This window comes from Mauremys reevesii, linkage group 1, assembly GCF_016161935.1.
Source record: "Mauremys reevesii isolate NIE-2019 linkage group 1, ASM1616193v1, whole genome shotgun sequence".
Lineage (NCBI taxonomy): Eukaryota > Metazoa > Chordata > Testudines > Geoemydidae > Mauremys > Mauremys reevesii.
In genome coordinates, this window is record NC_052623.1 from 270,568,318 (window position 1) to 270,586,894 (window position 18,577).

At 46.4% G+C, this 18,577-nt stretch overlaps 1 protein-coding gene across 8 annotated transcripts in view; it reads left to right on the forward strand.

The window, feature by feature from the left end:
• The window catches only part of ZC3H7B (zinc finger CCCH-type containing 7B), a 61,972-nt gene extending 52,754 nt beyond the window's left edge, over positions 1 to 9,218 (forward strand). For all 8 annotated transcript variants that reach the window (XM_039490889.1, XM_039490913.1, XM_039490881.1 and 5 more), the window contains 4 exons: positions 97 to 205; positions 1,434 to 1,567; positions 2,350 to 2,513; positions 3,412 to 9,218. In XM_039490889.1, the coding sequence (XP_039346823.1) occupies positions 97 to 205; positions 1,434 to 1,567; positions 2,350 to 2,513; positions 3,412 to 3,604 (600 nt within the window). In that variant the 3' untranslated portion in view covers positions 3,605 to 9,218. The remainder of the gene's footprint in view (positions 1 to 96; positions 206 to 1,433; positions 1,568 to 2,349; positions 2,514 to 3,411) is intronic.
• The last annotated feature ends 9,359 nt before the right edge of the window (positions 9,219 to 18,577 follow it).

Genomic DNA, 18,577 nt, shown 5'->3' on the forward strand with positions numbered 1-18,577 from the left:
TGCCTTTGCTGCTTGGTCTGCCCCTTTCTCTTTCCCTAACCAGAAGGGTCTGGGTGGGGTGGCGGGGGCTGTGTTTTCTTTTCTGTCTCTTGACAGCTGTGTATCCATGCACAAAACGGCAGGAAGTGCCAGTATGTTGGGAACTGCTCCTTTGCCCACAGCCCTGAGGAGAGAGACATGTGGACCTTCATGAAAGAAAATAAAAGTGAGTGGTGAGATGGGGGCAGGAACAGGGACGCTGAAGAGCACAGGGTGTGTTACACCTCTTCTCCCCAGCGTCCCAGAGCTGGAAAGGCCGTCGAGCACCCCCGTCTTTCCAGCAGGCGGGTGAAATTACTCCGAAAAATGAGACTCTTAGTGCGTGGGCTAGAGCTGTTCAAACAGCCACACACAGTTGCGCGATCACCCTTCCGCCAGCGCACCCGAGTCCTGCACCCAGGGCTATTCCATTCTCGCCTGTTCGCTCCACTGCTCTGCTCTTCCTCTCCTAGTCAAGCCCTGGCTCCATACACCTCACTCCTGACCTCTGCGCCTGTCCTGGCCTCTCACCTAGTTCTGCTAATGTCCCTGACGCCTAGGCTGCAGCACTCCCTGCTGATTGTGTGAAAGGCCATACACAGGGGTGTGAACTTTGTGTGAGGACCCCATTGGGCAGTGCCCCTTACAGACAAGCTTGTCCTCACTTGTTAATAGTTCTTGGAAATGTAGGTGGGCACCACACCCCGTGGTCTTGGCCAAAATTTCTTCTTCTCCCCTTGCTTACCTCACTCTCCCACCAATGTCGTGAGTTGTAGAGCTGGCCAAAATGCTTTGGCTAATGGCAGTTTTGCTTAAAAAAAAATTCATGTTGCGGGGGGCTCCAAAACTATTCACAAATTTGGGTCAAATTTGGTGAATAGTTGTGGTCAAAAAAGAATGTCCCCATCAGTGTTTGGATACTTTGTTTCTGAAGAAAATGTCAGTTTGAATAAATATTTTGCTTAGAAAATCACAACATTTGAAACCCAAACAAACTACTACTTTGTTTTGTTTCGTCTCCTGCTTTGTTGCAGCAGGAGGTGAGCTACCCAGCGAGAGGGACCAGGCTCAGCTCTGATCTGGCACCTCCTCGTGGGTGTGAAGTCCAGAGGGATCGCTAACTCTTTGCCCTCCTTCCTTCTCTCTCTTTAGTATTTGTAAAAGCTGCCATCACAGTACCCTGTAGGTTTCAGAACTCTGCCTCCCTCCCCCAGACCAAGGGAATGAGATTTCTCTACCCAGCCTCTCACCAGAGGCAGTAACCACACTGCAGAAGGAGTGTCTGTAACTGAAGGAAGGGGGAGGGGGCTGCACACTCAGAACACCAGGTCTGTACAGGTCTCTTGTTCTGAGTGTGTCCATAGTGGGTGGGTAGGTGAGTTGCCTGGCTGACCTGACTGATTCCCTCCTCGCAGTATTGGATATGCAGCAGACCTATGACATGTGGCTAAAGAAACACAACCCTGGGAAGCCAGGAGAGGGAACACCACTCACGTCGCGTGAAGGAGAGAAGCAGATCCAGATGCCCACCGACTACGCTGACATCATGGTAATACCTCTCCTTCCTCCTCCCTTTCCTCATTCTGACATCTCCCCTTCTCTCCTGTGCCTCCCTGCAGGAGTCTCTTGAGAGGAGACTGGGCTGACTGGAAATCCAGTGATGTTGGAACACCCCCTTGGGAAAGAGCCTGTGATCTTTGCCAGCTAGGAGGAGGGCAGCCAGGGTAGCAGTGACGAGGCAGGAGGGCATAGGCATGGGTCAGCAAGGCTGCTCCAGGACTTTTCTGTCAGTTAAACATGTTTTTATCCAAGAGTCGGCTGAAACTGTATCTTACGCATCAACTCCTGCTTCCTGGGCTCCCGCCCGTCCCTGGAGTCCTGGAATGGCAAAGCCACGGCTGGCCATTTTGAAAAGAATTGGGTTGGGGGTGAGAGATCTGTGAGGGTGTAACTGGCCCACCAATGGGTGGGAAGAGAAGTAGGGGGAGACTGCAGAGGCAGCGTACTAATGTGTGGCAGAGGGGAGGTATGGGGAGGGGGATGGGCAGGCCACTGAGGTCTGGAGAATCCATATCTAATTGCTCAACAATCCCTCCTATGGCTGTTATAAGGAGTGATACTGGTGGGCTCAGACAAAGAATCCAGTCCTGTCCCCTGTGGCCAACAGTTTGATGTTCCCAACACTGATGTGTCAGGAGAGGGAGGTGCTGGGTCGAGTGGGGAGACCCCGGATGCTCGGGCAGAGAGGGGACATCCCTTCCTCTCCACTCCCCAGTGCTGGGAAGGTCAGTGTGGGCACTGCTAATGGGCTGCTCTGTCTGTGCTGGTTAGATGGGATACCACTGCTGGCTGTGTGGGAAGAACAGTAACAGCAAGAAGCAATGGCAGCAACACATCCAGTCAGAGAAGCATAAGGAGAAGGTCTTCACCTCTGACAACGACTCTAGCTGCTGGAACTACCGCTTCCCCATGGGCGAATTCCGGCTCTGTGACAGGTACCGCGTGCGCCACACCTCCGTTCCACACGGGTTTGCTGCTGGTGAGAGGAGAGCAGACCTGGTACCGAGTCGCTCTCCTCCTAAATGGGGAGCCCCAAGGAACTGCAGCTTGGGGGAGTTCTGTGGAGGTTGAAAAGTGGGAGATGTTATTGGGAACACCCCCTCCAATAATGCTTCAGAATCGAGCTCACACCAGTTTCCCCCACCTAAAAGTGATAAACTACAAAGCTCAAAGGCATGAGTGATGCTTCTTCAGTCTCACGTGGTCTGTCTATACTTTGGGAAATGAAACCTTTAACCCAACATCCATGCCACCCATGACTGTGGTGACGTCAGATCTCACAAGCTAATCAGAGCATGGCTGGATCCTTGCTTGTCTGAGACACCTCTTTGGGAAACCCAGCTGCTTCAGTAAGTGGGTTTAGTGTCTCTCTAGAGTGCCCTTCTCTCTTTTGTCCATGCCTCAAGATGATGATAGGAGGCATTGTGCTGCTGGAGGTGAAGTAGAAAACGGAGGTCCTGATCACTCATGTCTGTTTCAAGATGCCATGGCATTTTTTTCAAGAGTAGAGCTTCCAACCCTAAATGTTAGCCCAGTTCTAACTTGTCATTTCATTCTGCAGCCCTAAATCCCCTTCTAGTCTCAGCTGGGTATGGGTATGTCTCTTCTTGGCCAAAACTGTTATTGCTGTACTCTGTTAAACAACCTCCAGGCTTCACCCCAGAGGTGATGAGCTACATTTCTGCATTCAGAGAATGAGCCCAATACAGGAAGACCATTTGTAAAGTGCCTTAGAATCCAGCACAACGTCCATGCTAGAGAAACGGAGCAACCCTTTAAACCCTGCCCCTTCAAAATAAAATAGTCCAGTGAGTTGTGTTTCTCTCCTGGCAGGTTCCAGAAGACCAAGGCCTGCCCTGAGGGAGATAAATGTCGCTGTGCTCATGGCCAGGACGAGCTGACCGAGTGGTTGGACCGGCGGGAGGTACTGAAGCAGAAACTGGCCAAAGCTCGCAAGGACATGCTGCTGTGCCCCAAGGATGACGACTTCGGCAAATACAACTTCCTATTGCGGGATGGCGTATAGTGGGGTGGTGGGGACCTGTTGACTGGAAAAACAGAAGCAAGTTTTCAAAGGGTGAGGCTGTGGTAGGGCAACAGAGACATGTCTCACAAGGAGAACTTTTTTTTCCCCTTTGTTTCAAGATTACCAATATGATTTTCCGGTGGTGAATGAAATTGTGACCCGATTCTTCTGTGGCCAGTGAACGCTGTGCTCATAAAGTTTCTTTTCTATCTTCTCTTTTCTTTCCTTATTCTCTGCCCACCTTTTTTTTTTTTCTTTCTTTAATTGAAAGGAATGAACACAGTTGGGCATGAGAGAGAGAGAATCTTTTCCTTTTAATTCCCCATCTCTAGACTCTAAGTGTGGCTGGGAGGTTTTCTGGGACATTGCAGTGTCATGAATGCAGCTGAGAGGGGGAGCTGAGAGAGGGGGCAGGGTTACTGGAGCATAGGTGTCTGCAGTCCTCTGTGCTCATTCTCCTCCATAGGATGGAGCAAATTCCCCTTCTCTTTCATGCTCTCCTGGAAGAACAATATAAAAAAACAATTGTAGCTGAGATGCAGGTGAGGAAAGCCTTTAAATCCATGTGATTTAAAACATTAGTTTTAAAACACCCGGCCTGTTAGCTGCTGTGGATGACTGCAAAGGAGCAAAATTACATCCCAAGTCTTCCCCTGAGGCACACAACAGCTGAGGAGGGTAACGGCTGTCTAGCCTCCCCCATACATGGGTGCAAGGAGCATTGCTGAGAAAGCAACCAGGGTGCTTTTTGCAGAAGGGGCAGTTTGAAAGTAATCATGGATAACTTTTTTTTGCTGTTACTATTGATTGTGTCCAAAAAGCAAACTAGTAATGGGTCATTTGACAGAAGAGAGTGCAGAATTTTTTTTTTTTTAATTTAAACTAGTGTGATTATGTAAGTAAGACTGAGTCCCTCCACAGGGTATAGCTAATACTATGGTGCTGTTGTCATCTGTGTGCTCTGGGCCTTGGGATCAGCAGAAAAAAGGAAGTAACAGAAAAGGAGCTTGTATTTTTATTTGTCAACAGTGTAAAGTCAGTCAGCTTCTGCTTCGGGGATTACGTCTTTAAATAGTCTATATACTTGGTTACTTGGATACGGGTTTTGTCTGTAGAGGCTGAAGGTGCTGTCAGAGGAAGTGGGCATAAATCAATTCAAGGACACTCAAGTAGCATAGATCCAAAATTCAGAGTGTGTGTTTGACAAAGAATGCGTTTGGAAATGATTTCGCGATTGAAATTAATACAGTGTAGTTGCTGGTGGGGGTTGAAACCTTCTCTTTCAGTGTTGCAAAATCACACTCAGTAGCATTTGACGAGTGCATGGGAACCAGAAAACAAAGCTAACTAGAAATGCAAGACAAAACTGACCAGGGTAGTTTGGAGCTGAGTGATGTGCAAAACACAAATCAATAGCATGCTGAAGAAGCCAATTTTAAAGGTTCTTTTAGATTGTTAAACTGAAGCCAGTTTATTAATGCAAGTAAGGAGAATGTTTGTTCCTAGCATGTGATTTTTACTTTGACTGTGTGTCCCCTTGCAGTCTCCCCTCCCCTCCCCGAAAAGAAAAAGGAAATTAATTCTTCCTGTATCCTTTGTCAAACAGAGGATAAGATATCCAACAACTGTCTGGAAGAGAAGAGGAAGATCATATTTGTAATATGAGGGTCCCTCTGGGTAAATAGAAACACATAACCACCCAGCCCCAGTGTCCCCATCAGGTTACATCTTGGTTTTTTGGTGGGGAAAGTTCAGCAGTGGGAAGTGTGTTTTTTCTGATTGTTTTTGTTTTTTTTAAATCATTATGAACATTGCGTTTAAACTGGCTTCTAGGCTTCTGTGCCTCCCTCCCCTCACTAGAGTTCCAGTGCTGCAAGTAGTGTCATTTTTCAGCAAGCTGGCCCCTGCCGGCAGAAAGAATAGAGGAGTGCCTCTTTGCCATGGGAACATTCAGGTGCGCAGGGGAGCCTCTGATAGAATCGCCCCGCCTCGCCTTATGGAGCAAGAGAGGGAACAGCTGTCAAGTCTGCTGCTGGTATTGTGCTGACTTGCATTTTGAATTAGGTCAGCTCTAGGGGGAGCAGTTGACACTCAAGGTATGTCTACACTGAAAATGCTACTGGGGCAAAGTTGCAGCTGCGCCGCTGTAATGCTTCAGTGTAGACACTATCTACGCTGACAGGAGCGGTTTTCCCATTGGCATTGATCACCCACCTCCCTGAGAGGGGAGAGCTAGGACAATAGAAGAATTCTTCTGTCGCCTTAGCATTGTCTACACCGGGGGTTAGGTTGGCATAGCTGCGTTTCTCAGGGGGGTGGAATTTTCACGCCCCGAGAGTTGTAGCTGTACAGCTGTATGTTCCCACTGTAGACCAGCCCTTAGACTGTGTCAGCTGTAAGTGAAGCTAGTGTTGCCAAATGAAGTGGCCCCGCTGAATGCTGTTCCTGTCAGAGTTGGTACCATTCTCCAGTGAGCCTAGCTGAGGGGATTCATTAGTGCATGTGGCATGTGTGGCTCCAGAGGGAAGGTCTGTGATGTGGCCCAACACATGCTGTCTGTCGGCAAGCTGGGGTGATTTCACATCATTTGGGTGGGGTGGGATTGATGCAGGGATATGTTAAGAAGATGGCAGAGACTGTCCATAGTGCCTACTATACCACCTGCACTCTTGCCTTGTTAATTTGAGGAGTGGTGGTGGGACGTCTCGCAGGATTTTCTATCTCCAATACTGGAATGATATAAATTGTGTTTAAAACAGGGCAGCTCAAATGGAGGAACCCGATTGGCCGAGCTGGGGTGCGGAGTAGAGTCTCAAATATAACTCCACTGAGTCAGGATCTCAGTATTTCTAATGGCAATAATGAGCTTATGCCAACACCCCAGAGTTTCTCTGGGGTCAGCTTTGTGCCTCATCCTGGTCCACCTGTCACTGGGGAGTGGGCATGCTGACATCTGCCTCCCTATCTCTCACTCTGATTACAGTTTAATAGAGTGTGCATGTGTGTACGTAGTTTGATACAGCACCATCGGCTGAAGAACAAACAGTCCCACCTTCTTAGAGCAATGTGTGTGTAGTTTTTTGTATAGGGTCTCATGAGATTGTTTTGCCTGTGAGAAGTCAGAGCCCTCCAGTGCTGTATGTATAATCAATAAAACGTGGCTGTATTTTGCATGGTGGTTCAGCAGCGTTGGGTCCCCTTTTCTTCACCCCACCTCTGAGGACACCTGTGTCCCTAGACAAGAGCTATTAGGTAGGGAGCAATATGTGGGAGATACTGAATTGGCAGCTGGCATCTTTATTTACAGACCTAACTCTGGATGTATACAACTCATAGGCAGCTGGCTCAGCTCCTGCATAGTGGTTAGAGCCTGGGAGTATTAATGAGGAGACCTGGGGTCTGGTCTTTTCAGCCACTGCTGTTAAGTCACTGGGTCCCCTGGACAAACTGCTAGCCCCTCCATGCTTGTTTTCCCCTCTGCCAAATTGTGATGATAACGATATGAGGATTAATTCATTAGTGTGTGTGTGTGTACCACTCTTTGGGGTCCTGGCCTGGAAGTGGCACTAGAAGCAGAGAGATTGAGTATGTATTCGTTGTTTATGATAGAGAGATGGGAGAAGGGAGGATGCTTTTTCTTGCATGCCCCAAGGAGACGGCAGAGCAGCTGGAAAGATCCTTGCTCCACTGATCTGCCTCCCGATGTCCATGGTTTATGAGCAGGCTGATGCTGTATTTGTTTCCACCGACCGGGTGAGGCGCGATTTCTGTTCAGATTTGAAACTGGGCACCTCATCTCCTAGGACGTACATTTCATTGTCTCAAGCACTGAAATTGTAAAGGCTAGATGGCAAGGGAGAGGGATGCTTGTCTTCTGTTTTGCCACGTATACTCATAATGTATAGAATTGCTGTGACACTGGATTAAGCAAAGTAACAGGAACCCAGCTGCTGCTAAATGAGCTAATCCAGCCTTCCCTTCACCCCCGCCCCCCCTTTGTATCTGTCTAATCCCTGCTTTACCAACACGTGTTCAGCCAGTCACTCCCTCTGCAGAATTGACCAAAAAAGTGAGATTCACACCAGTGCGTAGGCTTGTACCATGTTTGTTGGAGTGGTGGCAGCGACGTGTGCAGGGGGAAGAGAGGAAAAATTAATCGGGGGGGGGGGGGAAATGCTTGTTTTTTACTTTAAAAACAAATCTGCATTTACAGTGTAATTGTCGCGTTTGCTGCGCCGGGACTTAAGAGTTGATAATTTGTTTAGATTATGGAGCGGGGTAATGTCCCTTCTCTTTAATCAAAATAACTGCTCTGCACCCACTCTTCTCCAGACTGATAGTGTTAGCTGGGGGGAGGGGCTATTGTTATGGGGGCAAAGGGGGTGGGGATGCTCATGAGCATTGCGTATCTATTTTTGTTTTCCCAGATATGATAACCTGATCTGTGGTGTTGCAGTATTTTGTCACAGACTTGTTTTAGTGTGTATATATGTGACCCCTGTGAAGCATATATACACAGGTATTAAATATATCGCTCTATATAATATTATATATGTGTGTGGTATCAAAGGAATCTTTTTTAATGAGGGTAAAGGAAAAGGACTCAGTCCAGGAAATGCAGCATCTCCTGTTTAAATGTGAAGGCTTCCCCTCCCTCCCCCCCAGCTGGGGTGGCAGAAAGGAGGAGGAAGGGAGGAGTTTATAGACAGGTATAAAGTTCAAGCTGGAACAGGTTTTCCTCATCACGCCTCTGAAAGCCCTCCGGTGATGACCTTCCTACCCCACCCTAGTGAAAGAACATTCAGGTGCTTCGCTAACGAGTAAAGTTATGATTAAAAGCTTGTTTATATGTATGTAAAGGGCAGGAGACTCCAGATTTGACCCCTCGTTTTCTTTCGCTTATCACTTTTTTTTCAGTGTGATATTTCATCTCACCAAAAATACTCAGCACTAGCAGCTCTGCGATAATTAAACCATAAGCTCCAGTGTTCTAAGGGAACCCTACCACGAACCAAGCACTCACTCCTCTTACAATAACAATCTAGCCTGTGCAATGTGGGGACTAAGGGGAGGATTTTCGGCAAGGAAACACATCTGAGGGCTAACGAGTGCCGTTAACTTTTTTTTTTTTTACATTACAAAATATCTTGTCCCTTTATTTATAAAAACCAAACCCCTCCAACACACACACCAGACTTTGATTTAGTTCAGCTTGTTAAATGCTGAGGGATATAATACAAATCCTTCTCCCAATCCTTTCAAGTGAAGGGAGGGATTTGTGAAGTTGTTTGAAGCAAAAAACAACAACAAATCAGCTCATATGAACAGTGTGTCAGAAATGGATGTGCTCTTGGCATGTGAAAGGGAAAAATCGCAAGGGGCTGCTGCAGTTCTAAGTTGGCTAGTAATGAGATGGAGTCCTTTAAAATGTCTCTGTATTAATATAATTTAAGAATACCACGCTTTACTATTAAAGAAAACCTTAGTACCTTTCATAAGGTCTAGTACCAAGATAATAATGTAGATGTTTTAACAATTTTGTTTTTGTTCTTAAAACAAACTTGCTTCTTTTAGCCTTTGTAATAGAAAATAAAAGTGTGCACTTTAAACCCTCTCCAGATGACTTGTGTATCTATGTTGCAAAGAGTTTGTGAAAGACCTTATTGGGGCCTCAAGGCTGCCTTGGTAAATGATATTGCTACTACAGGGAGAGAGTGGTGTGGGAGGGGTGGGGGGATGGAATTGAAGGACACCTGCTGTGGTTTATATCCAAGTAATCCACTAGTATCCACTTAATAATCATTCATTGCTAGTAGCTTAACAGTAGTCTTTATTAGAGACATAGGTAACGTGTATATATAGAGCATCTGAACTCAGGCCAATCTATCAGTCTAACTAAAGACCAGCAGCCTTCTCCAGTAGTCACTCCCACGCCCTGGACATTCTATTCACTCTCTTAAATCCCCAGTAACACCACATCTGTCTTTTAGTTTTTTAATGCAAATGTATTCATATCAGAATTGTCTTGACAGATCCACTTTGAGCAAGGGCCATCTAAATTCTATTTTTGCTGTACAGTAACTTCTCACTTAAAAGTTGTCCCGGTTAATGTTGTTTCGTTGTTACATTGCTGATCAATTAGGGAACATGCTCTTTTAAAGTTGTGCGATGCTCCCTTCTAACATCGTTTGACAGCCGCCTGCTTTGTCCACTGCTTGCAGGAAGAGCAGCCTGTTGCAGCTAGCTGGTGGGGGCTTGGAACCGGGGTGGACTGGAAGCCCCTCATCAGCTCCCCGCTCCCCTAAGTTCCTTGTGCTGCAGCTGCCAGCAGGCTAATAACTGTAGCTTTCCCTCCCCCCACTGCCATGTGCTGCTCCTGCCCCCTGTCTTGGAGGTGCTCCCTGAGCCTCCTGCTTGCTGTGCAGGGGGGCTAATGTCAGGGTGTCTCCCTCCCCCTGCTCCTACACCCTGCTTACTCCTTCTCCATATAGAGCAGGGAGGGCACACGGACAGAGAGAGCCTGGGGCAGCAGCTGCTGTCTCAACTTCCTGATCCACTTAAAAAGACAATGCACTTAAGAATGGGTCAGCTTACTTAAAGGGGCTGTGTGCATCTCTCTCTCTCTCTCTTCTCCCCCCCCCCCCCACACACACAAGGTGTGTGTCTGTCTCTGTCTGCTACGCTGTGTCTCCTCCCTCCTGTTCGTGCTGCCCTGTAGAGTGCCAGGCTACATTAACAACAATGTGTTAACCCTTGAGGGCTCAGCCGAGTGCTAGTTCATCATTTAGCACAGGGGTTCTCAAACTGAGGGTCGGGACCCCTCAGGGGGTCATGAGGTTATTACATGGGGAGTCGCGAGCTGTCAGTCTCTACCTCAAACCCTGTTTTGCCTCCAGCATTTATAATGGTGTTAAATATATACAAAAAGTATTTTTAATTTATATGGGGGGGGTCACACTCAGAGGCTTGCTATGTGAAAGGGGTCACCAGTACAAAAGTTTGAGAACCACTGATTTAGCAGTAAGGCATTCCCTGGGAAATATCCCACCCTCTTCTACCCTCTAACTTCACCACCTCAACCAAGCTTCACAAGCATCATAGCAGTGAACAGTATTAAATTGTTTGTTTAAAACGTATACTGTGTGTATATCTATATAATATATAGTTTTTTGTATGGTGGAAAAAAAAATCCCTGGAACCTAACCCCCCTCCCCTTTGCATTAATTCTTATGGGGAAATTGGATTTGCTTAACATCATTTCGCTTAAAGTTGGATTTTTCAGGAACAGAACTACAACGTTAAGCGAGGAGTTACTGTATTATTGAAGTTGCTCTTACTATGTAGAGGAATTAGGTCATTTTCTTGGTGCTGTACTACCTCATTTCTTCTTTCAGCTGGGTCTGGTCTGGTCTGTAGGTAACAACTGCAAATGTCTCTGATTTTGCCTAGACACTTGACCATTATTAGTCATGACATCATACAACTGAGGTGCTACCTCTTTTGTTACAGTGGCTTTCTGAGCCCAGTATCTACCAATATAGACATACTCTATCATTCAGTTTCTAATAAGATAGTTGATGCAATCTTGTATCATAATAAATCTTTTGATACAAATTTGACTGTTCCTACTTATTCTTTTCTTTATATCCTTTTTTAAACATAAGTAATCTGTTTCTGTTAAACAACAAATGTGCAGGTGATAAACCTTGTAATGGTGATCTATAATAATGCCAGCTATAAATCAGTATTTGTTTCTTCAGCTTTTTTGTTAGTAATCTTTTTACCATTAACATCAATTTTCACTAGCCCATTAGATTATGGGTAACCTGGACTTGATGTAATATGTTTGAAATGATGTGCTAAGGCAAAACTTTTAAACTCTTGGCTCTGAAACTAAGGTCCATTATCAGTTGTTACTATGTTGGGAATGCCATGCCTTGCAAAAATTGATTTCATTTTATTAATGACTTGTTTGGCATGTTTTCTAGTATAGATATTTTCAGGAAAATGCAAGTAATCAAGAACTATAACATGCATGTCTTTTATATTCAAATAGCTCTAAACCTATTTTAGATCAAGGTCTTGAATTTTCATGAATAAATGTCAGGTTTTCTAGACTGAGCATTTCTATATCTTTTCATGTATGCCTCATTCTTTGATATAATGCTCTAGGTTTTGGTTCATTTGTGGCCAATACAGAACCTCTCTTGCTTTGTTTACATTTTTCTATACCTAAAATGTCCTGTGTGTGTGTTTCAACATCTCTGCTGTTAACCCTATAAGGAATTACTACTATTACCTTTAAACATAATTCCTTCAATTACTGGTAAACCTTGAATAAATTGATTATATGGCTTCAGTATCATTTTATTATTATTAGCCTTTCAATTGCTGTTTTTCTCCATACTTTTTTTTTTTAACTTCTCTATTCATCAGTTTGTTTTCTTTCTTAAATGGGCAATCACTGTTGATTAAGTTCAGCAGTTTGAGTAATTCTTGCTGCTTTTTCCAGATTTAGATCTGTCTCTAGCTGTCTTTCTTACACTGAAATCTTTTATATGCCCATCACAATTTCATCTCTCTCTCGACTAAAATTCTGGAAATTATATGTCTGACTTATCTTTAGATCTGTTAAAAATGCTTCAAAAGTCTCTTCCTCCATTTGATTTTTTTGAGTGAAATCCTTCACTTTTTTTGTGTGTAAACAATATTCCTCAGAGTAAGGTCTGGTCTACACTACGCGTTTAAACCGATTTTAGCAGCATTAAACCGATTTAACGCTGCACCCGTCCACACAAGGCCCTTTATATCGATATAAAGGGCTCTTTAAACCGGTTTCTGTACTCCTCCCCGATGAGAGGAGTAGCACTGAAATCGGTATTACCATATTGGATTAGGGTTAGTGTGGCCGCAAATTGACGGTATTGGCCTCCGGGCGGTATCCCACAGTGCACCATTGTGACCGCTCTGGACAGCAATCTGAACTCGGATGCACTGGCCAGGTAGACAGGAAAAGCCCTGCGAACTTCTGAATTTCATTTCCTGTTTGCCCAGCGTGGAGCTCTGATCAGCACAGGTGGCGATGCAGTCCCAAATCCAAAAAGAGCTCCAGCATGGACCGTACGGGAGATACTGGATCTGATCGCTGTATGGGGAGGCAAATCTGTTCTATCACAGCTCCGTTACAGAAGATGAAATGCCAAAGCATTTGAAAAAATCTCCAGACAGAGGCCACAGCAGGGACTCAGCACAGTGCTGTGTGAGAAGCGTAATGGAAAGCCAAAGAATCAAATGGACGCTCATGGAGGGAGGGAGGGGGTACTGAGGACTCCAGCTATCCCATAGTCCCTGCAGTCTCCGAAAAGCATTTGCATTCTTGGCTGGGCTCTAAGTGCCTGAAGGGTCAAAAACATTTTCCCGGGTGTTTCAGGGTGTATGTCATCAATTTACACCCTTTCCCCCCACCCCCGAAAGAAAAGGGTAAAAAAATAGTTTCTCTCCTTTTTTCAATGTTGTCTACTGCATGCGGCTGGTAGATGGGGTGCTGGAGCGTTAAACAGCAGCATCCTCTCCTCTCCTATCCCTGGTGGTAGACGGTTCAGTGCAGTAGGACTGGTATCCGTCCTCGTCATCAGCCCGTGAGTGCTCCTGGCTGGCCTCGGTGAGGTCGGCCGGGGGCACCTGGGTAAAAATAGGAACGATTCCTGGTCATTCCCAGCAGATGGTACAGAATGGCTGGTAACCATCCTCATCATACCAACTGGGGGCTGAGCTCTATCAGACCCCCCCGTCATGTCTAAAGAAAAGATTATGTACTGGCTGGACTATCATAGCAGCGGAAGGCTGGTCTCCTCTCCCCCGCTACCCTTTAATGTCCTGCCTGGACTATCATAGCAGCTGGAGGCTTCCTCCCCCTCATTTTATCTCACTAAAAAGTCAGTGTTTCTTATTCCTGCATTCTTTATTACTTCATCACACAAATGGGGAGACGCTGCCACAGTAGCCCAGGAGGGTTGGCGAGGAGGGAAGCAACGGGTGGGGTTGTTGCAGGGGCACCCCCTAGAATGTCATGCAGCTCATCATTTCTGCGGGATCTCTGGGGCTTTGACATGGAGCGGCTGTGCTCTCTGGTTCTCTAGTACACTTGCCCCATATTCTAGGCAGGACTGACTCTATTTTTAGACAAAACATAGGAAGGGAATGACCCAGGGGGTCATTCCCATTTTTGCCTATGCGCCCCCGGCCAACCTCAGCGAGGCCAGGCAGGAGCACCCATGATAGCAGCAGATGGTACAGAATGACTGATAACCATCATCTCATCACCAATTTACAATGGCATGGTAGATGGTACAATATGACTGGTAACCATCTCTGCTATCTTGCAAAGGCAAATGAATGCTGCTGTATAGCAGTGCAGTACCGTCTCTGTCAGCAGCATCCAGTACACATACGGTGACAGTGACAAAAGGCAAAACGGGTTCCATGATTGCCATGCTATGGCGTCTGCCAGGGCAATCCAGGGGAAAAGGGCGCGAAATGATTGTCTGCCGTTGCTTTCCCGGAGGAAGGATTGAGTGACGACATTTACCCAGAATCACCCGCGACACTGTTTTTGCATTGGGATCTCAACCCAGAATTCCAATGGGCAGAGGAGACTGCAGGAACTATGGGATAGCTACCCACAGTGCACCGCTCCGAAAATCGACACTAGCCTCGGTACATGGATGCACACTGCCGAATTAATGTGCTTAATGTGGTCGCGTGCACTCGATTTTATACAATCTGTTTTACAAAACCGGTTTATGTAAAATCGGAATAATCCCGTAGTGTAGACATACCCTAAGACACACTCTTAGCACATTCTCTCACCTTAAGATCAAATTAATTATATAATGAAATTGCTTCAATACTTGCAATATTCAAAAAGATGGCAATCTTTTGTTCATCTTCCTTATGAGTAGATCCCAAGGCCCTCAAAAATCAATCAAGTTCATGTTTAAGCCTTTTCCAATTTTCTACAGCATTTCTTGACATTTTTAGGAATGGGGGCACTCTTAATTGATCCATCTTATTTCAATCAAACCTCATTTTTCACTTATGAGTAACTTTTACCTCAGGGTGGTTTTTGTTTTTAAACTTCTTCTAGTTCTTTTTATCACTACTTTCACTCTTGGCACCCTGTGTTTTTATATTCATGTAATTCACTAGTCTTCATAATTATTCAGTGCTAGTAACTTGTCTTTTTTTTTAGATACATAGTTAATATATAGACAGAGCATCAGAACTCAGGTCCATCTATCAGTGTAACCTAAAACAAACTGCCTCTTCCAACAGTCAGCTTCCATACCCTGAAGAATCTGTTCATTTTCAATGCCACAGTAACACTGAACCTGGTACCTTTCATAATATAGAGCTGCCCTTTTGTATGGAAATGCATGTGTGTTGCAATTCTCCACTAGCCATGCATATCTTTGTTTGAAGTGGTCCATCTGAATGACACATATTTACCGAGTGTATTGAGCCTGAACAAGGTCACTCTGCATTAACACATCCTTCCTAAGTATATGGGGCACCCATGTTTCAAGGCTGCTGGTGAGCAAGTCTGTAACTTGATTGTCAGGTTGTTGTAGAGTTCTGCTGTGTAGATAGGTCTGAATAACTGAATCTGGGTTAGCCAGTTCTCCTGCCTCCCATGTTTCACTGTAAGAGGACATTCCACACCCTGGGACACCCACAGTCCTCTGCACCTAGTACCAGCAGCTAAGGCAGAGTAGTTGCCCAGTCTTCCCCCTATAGAGAACACTATCCAGTGGAGCATCACACGTGAGGGGAAAAGGTCAATATTGGGACACCTGCTAAATATTTTCACTAATGATTTATCTGAGATTTCATTTCTTGATTACACCAAAATAATGAAATGTGGTAAAAACAAGAAACTCAGATGTTCAGATACTATGGCGATGGGGACTGTATTCTGTATAAATACCCAGCCCCTTATTGGAACTGTGGGCCACGTGCAATCAACAACTAGCTGAGATTCATTATTGCAGTCTTGAATGCAGGGGGCATACAAGCAACAGGATGGCTATGTGGAAGGAGGAGACAGAGGATGACCTACTGGTAGCAAGCAATGCCAAGCTAAACATGAGCCTGCAGTGCAAAGCTGTAGGAACAAAAATCCAATGCTGTTTCAAGATGTCTATGGAGGTACCACAGTTTTTACAGGTGATAAGTGTCACTCTATAGAACTAGTGTGACTTTGCCCAGAATACAGAGTGGAGTTTTGGTCTCCATGCTTCAGGCAAAAGCTACATAAAATACAAATAGGAGGGTTGGAGGAGAAAGAGCTGGAGCTAAATGTGCAGTGTCGAGAAAGGACAACTTCCCTGGAGATATGACCCAAAGCTATAAAATGAGCACTGAAAGAAGGGAACTCTTATGTTCTGAAGGCAGCAGGCCACGTGATGACTGAACTTCTTCCTCTTTAAGTGATGATGTGATGAAAATTTAACAGTAACAGAGCAAACAGTGACAGACTCTCAAGGTCAGGTGGTGGAGGCCCTGGTGGTGTATCACAAGCTAGATGGAGGATGGGGAGCTGAAAAGGGCAGTTATGTGGTGGTCTTGCACCAGGGCTTTCCCTTGCATTCTCTAAAACCTGTAAACTGGGGTCCTAGCTGAGCTCCATGATCACTGATTATAGAGCAACATCAGGCAACCCCTAATGCTTGGGAATTACAAGCTTGTAGGCCAGACCTTTGAAAAACAGGTTCTTAGGTACCAGCTGAGTAGAACTCCTAAATAAAGCTCACCTAGGCCTGGAAGGGGAACCTCTCAAACATGACTCCTATCATGGCCACCTCATGCTCAGAAGAGGGGAAAACATTTAACATTAAAGGAACCCTGAATAACTCTTACTCCTATAGATTCCCTCGGTCTGCAGTGACTTAACTTTCTGGTACCTTACAGGCAGACAGGGCCATCCAGAGCGGGGGGCAAGTGGGGCAATTTGCCCCCGGCCCCACAGGGGCCCCCATGAGAGTTTTTTGGGGCCTCTGGAGCGGGGTCCTTTACTTGCTCTGGGTCCCCTGGAGCGTCTTCTGCTCTGGGTCTTTGGTGGTGGGGGGTCCTTCTGCCCCGGGGTGGAAGGACCCCCACCACCACTGAATTACTGCCGAAGCAGGACCCGCCGCCAAAGTGCCGGGTCTTCGGTGGTAATTCAGCGGTGGCAGGGATCCCCCGCCGTGGGTCTTCGGGGCACTTCGGCAGCGGGTCCCAGAGCAGAAGGACCCCCCTGCCGCTGAACTACCGCCAAAGTGGGGGTCCCCTGCTGCCGAAGACCCCAGGCCTCCTGAATCCTCTGGGCGGCCCTGCAGCCAGATGCTGGGAAGGGACCATGTGTTGCTAGACTTGAACACCTGGTAACCACATGCACCCAATGCTGCTTTTTGCAGTAGAACTGAAAATCCCTGATTGCGTGGAGTGTGTGGGTGACTGCACCAGTTTTCATAAGCTGAACAGCATCAGGCCCAAAGAGACTATCAATAGGAGACCTTTAAGGAAATGCATGGTGCTGCAGGAAGTGGTGGTAGTGACTCATGCAGGGGTGTTTTGAGTCAGTAAGGAACCAATATTTCAGAATGATGGCAGGGGAATCTGTTCAGCTGACGGTGCCATCTTTCTTTTGAGACCTAAAAATGGAGGCCCTGACCATCTGGAGTCACCAGAAGCTGCTTTCCCTATGAGGAAGTGTTATCCCTATCCAAATTCCAGTTTGGGTAATTATGTCCTTCTGACTTACATCCCCCGCCCACCCCCAGACAGTTCCAGTCACATAGTGTTCTTCCCTTGGTCTTCTCATTTGCATTGCTCAGGGCCACATCACCCCAGAGGCCCCTACATTTCAGTGGAGGATGAGTGATCCAGTCTGTAAAGTGCTTTGGGATGGGTCAGGGTGAAAGGTGCTAGAGAAATGTCTGCTGTAACATAAGATGTGAAGAAGAGCTCCAAAGCTTGTCTTTCATCAACAGAAGTTGGTCCAGAAAAAGATATTACCTTACCCAGCATGTATCTGCTGTAACATATCTTATCATGTACCATATCATGGTCTCACTTATTTTTAGAGGAAGTACAAAGACCTGCCCTGAGGGGAATCCATGTCAACTGTCCTCCTTGCCCCCACTCTGTCCCCACCACCCGAAGGCTTCTGCTAATCCCTATGAGATTAATGATTTCCACTCCGTCCATTCTCCTTTAAATATAGTAGGACTTGTCTACACTAAAAACTAAAGTCAATCTATATTAGGTCAATTTATAACCACTGCAGAAGCACTTCCACCAACCTAGGAGGGGCAGTGTGGGGAGCTGAGAGATTGGTCTCTCAGTTCTGCTCACAGCTTCCTGCTGGGAGCCCGGGTGCCCTGCTGGCTTCTGGCTCTCTGCTCCCTGCCAGTTCTCTCCCCCTACCCTGCCCCCGCTCTCTGTTCTGTGCTCCCCACTGGGAACCCATCTGCCCCTCTCTCAGCTCCCTGCTGGGAACCTGTCAGCCCTCCCAGCTTTGTGCTCCCTGCCAGGAGCAGGGCAGCTGCCCAGGCCCCCAGCAGGGAGCCAGGAGCCTTGGGGAGCAGCCTGGCTGGGAGCACGGAGGACTTTCTTGTCAATTTCATGGATCTGTGCTGGAGCTGGTAAATTGACAAGAATGACAGTGGACAGCCGCTACAAGTAATGCAGTGTCTATGCAGACACTGCATGGCCCTAACTACACTGCCATAAGCCTCTCGTGGAGGTGCAGTTATGTCGGCGTAGTAGGGCAGTTAATCAGCGGGAGCAAGGCTGTAGTGTGCACACTGACAGAGTTAGGCTGACATAAGCTGCCTTACATTGACCTAAATGTGTAGTAGAGACCAGGACTCAGCTTAGCGCGGTGGTACTCAGACTGAGGCTTGTAAGCGGCCCTTTGCACCACCTGTTAAT